General features: G+C 56.6%; 1 protein-coding gene across 1 annotated transcript in view; it reads left to right on the top strand.

Annotated features, from left to right (window-relative positions):
* The window catches only part of LOC103775436 (metabotropic glutamate receptor 4), a 41,467-nt gene that overhangs the window by 20,222 nt on the left and 18,530 nt on the right, over positions 1–2,715 (top strand). The window contains exons 4-5 of the mRNA XM_008942891.1: positions 1,624–1,778; positions 2,082–2,222. Coding sequence (XP_008941139.1) covers positions 1,624–1,778; positions 2,082–2,222 — 296 coding nt within the window. The remainder of the gene's footprint in view (positions 1–1,623; positions 1,779–2,081; positions 2,223–2,715) is intronic.

Here is a 2,715-nt window from a genome sequence, read left to right as displayed (position 1 = left end):
TGCTTTGCTGTGCAGCCTCAGCCCACGGCATGGAACAGGAACAGTTCTGGGGGTCCTTTTGGGGACTCCTCCTTGCCACCTTGCCTGCTCAGTGGGGCTGGGGATGCAGCCACACTTTGAGCTGAGCTGCTCTGTGAGCCAAGCGGCGCCTTGCAGCTCCCGTTGTTTACGGAGCAGAGTGATTCACATGGAACTAGCCCTGATTTCCTAAGTATCTAATTTATTAATCAGCAAACATTATGTAAATGTGGGTAAACTGCGATTTTAAATCAGTTTACATCAGATGTGCAAACGCTTCGAGTTTCTTTTTCCCCTCCCTTAATAGAAATGTCTGCAAACCTGACATTTACGCCGGCGTGAGCTGAGAAATTGGGGATTTACTTCACTCTGTAAATGGCAAACCCCATTAAGTGGGGTTTGTAAACATTTACCCACCCAAATAGGATTACATCCCACGAGCAGTGGTTTCCACACACCCACCTCGTGCTGGGTAGGAGTGGGTTTAGCCCGGGCATGGAGACTGCTGTGATGCCAACCCTCGTGCCAGCCTGGGCTGCAGAGCTGGGGAGATGATTTGCTGCCTCTCCCCACCGTGCTGCCGAGCACGGCTGCCTGGGGATGGTTGTTGCTGAATTTTCTGCCTGGCTTGGATTGGATGTAAATCCCAGAGCTCACAGGATCACCCTCAATTTGCCCCAGGGAGATCCTGTCCCCCACGAGGACCCGGGGCAGCTGGAGATGCTGCTTGTGCTCAGAGCCTGCCTCTTCCCTTTTCATCTCCACTCCCTGCTCAATTTGTATGGAGGGTTTTTTTCCCTTATTCCACATTCCAAACACCATCTGGACTTGAAATGATCAGCTCTGGATGGTGGGGGGTGAGTCACAAACCTGTCTCCGCTCTGCATGGGGAGATGAAGCTCCCCTGGGCCCTTCTCCCATAGGACTGGGGACCCAAAAAAGCCCCCGAGGGCACAGCAAGCCCTGGGAAAAACCAGCCCAGAGCATCAGAGCCAGGAAAGTTCCCATCCACCAAGATTTTCTGAGCTGGCTGGTGCTGGTGGAGCATGCAAGTGTGTGTAACTGAGTGTCTGGCCATGATGAGGGATGCTCAGCAGGACAGGTGCCATCTCCAGCCTCCCACTGCTTCTCACCTGCCCATTAGAGCCCAGTTTAGCTCTAGCCTGGGCACTGGCAGCACTGGTTGGCCCCCTCCCATGGCTTGCAATGCTGAAGCAGAGCTGAGAGCACACGCGTGCTCTCCATTTCTGCTGCTTTTCCTGCCTGCTGCAGCATAACCTGATTTTTTTTTTTCTCCTTAATGTTGGGTAATTAAGGGGGAAATTCAATTTACCAGTCAGCAAATATGCAAATGGAGTGGGAGAAGCAGCCTGCGTGCCCTGGCAGGGGAGGATGAGGAGCGCAGGAGCCAAGCAGCAGGGTTTGCTCTCGTGTATCTGTGTATATCAGGTTGTATGTGGTGTCTGGTGCCAACCGAGTGCCTGGAGCAGGAGATTCAAACAGTGCCAAGCTCAGCCTGGTGCCAACATCCCCAGTTCATGGGGCTGGACACAAAGCTGGTGCCCTGGCCCCCGTGGTGCCAACGCCTGTTGCTTCTCTCTGCAGGAGGGTGCTGGAGGCGGCCAAGAGGGCAAACCAGACCGGGCACTTCATCTGGATGGGCTCGGATAGCTGGGGCTCCAAAATCTCCCCGGTCCTGCACCTGGAGGAGGTGGCCGAGGGCTCTGTCACCATCCTGCCCAAGAGGGTCTCTGTCAGAGGTAAGGGGCTGCACCCGGCGGCTTCCCTCAGCTCCCCCCTGCATCTGTTGTCCCCCCCATGGCATTCCCACAGCCACAAGGTTCTGGCTGTGAAAGTCTCTGTGTTTTGGGGTGGGTTTTCCCAGAGTGAGTTTTCCAACCTGCAGCTTTGCCCAAGTGGCAGCTCGGACACAAACCCACCCCACTCCTACGTGTTTCTAGACCTTACCTCTCAGGAGACCCTCCTCCTCTGCCTGGGGAGCTCTGGGCCACGTTAAGCACCTTTCTGCCATCCCAGAGATTGATCCCCTCTTCCCCGGGCAGGTTTCGACCGCTACTTCTCCAGCAGGACGCTGGACAACAACCGCCGAAACATCTGGTTTGCTGAGTTCTGGGAGGAGAACTTCCACTGCAAGCTGAGCAGGCACGCGCTGAAGAAGGGCAGCAGCATCAAGAAGTGCACCAGTAAGAGCCCCGGGGAGGCTGCTGGCGAGAGGATGCTCGTGGGGCCGTGGAAAAATGTCACTTGCTTTCTTTCCTCGTGTCTGTGTTGCTCGGGAGCTGCCAGCCCAGCTCCAGGCACCTACGTGGCCATTAATGCTCCGGGCGTGGCTCTCGGTTGTGGGCAGGGAGTTTTTGGGATGAAGCAAAAGGCAGGTGGGGCTCTGGGGAAGGCTGGAGAAGAGGCAGTGGTGCTGCAGCGTGGGGAAGGGGCAGAGCTGCTGGCCTGCGTGGGCACCCCGGGCACCGCTGGGCTCGTGGTGCTGCCAGCTTGTTTGGAAGTGGACGGGAGTGTTGCCCAGATGCCTGCTGGTGGAGATCCAGGGAAGCGTGGAGCCTGCTTGGCTTGTGTGTGCATGAAGGCACAGAGCCCGTGCAGAGCTCCCAGGGCTGCTCCCTCTCAGGCACATCTGCCTTTTGCAGGTACAAACCCATCCGCATCCAGGGGATGCCTCAG

The sequence above is a fragment of the Merops nubicus genome, unplaced genomic scaffold, assembly GCF_000691845.1.
Source record: "Merops nubicus isolate BGI_N331 unplaced genomic scaffold, ASM69184v1 scaffold23300, whole genome shotgun sequence".
NCBI classification, from domain to species: Eukaryota; Metazoa; Chordata; class Aves; order Coraciiformes; family Meropidae; genus Merops; species Merops nubicus.
The sequence above is the reverse complement of the archived record's forward strand: the minus strand, read 5'-3'. Positions and strand labels throughout refer to the sequence as shown.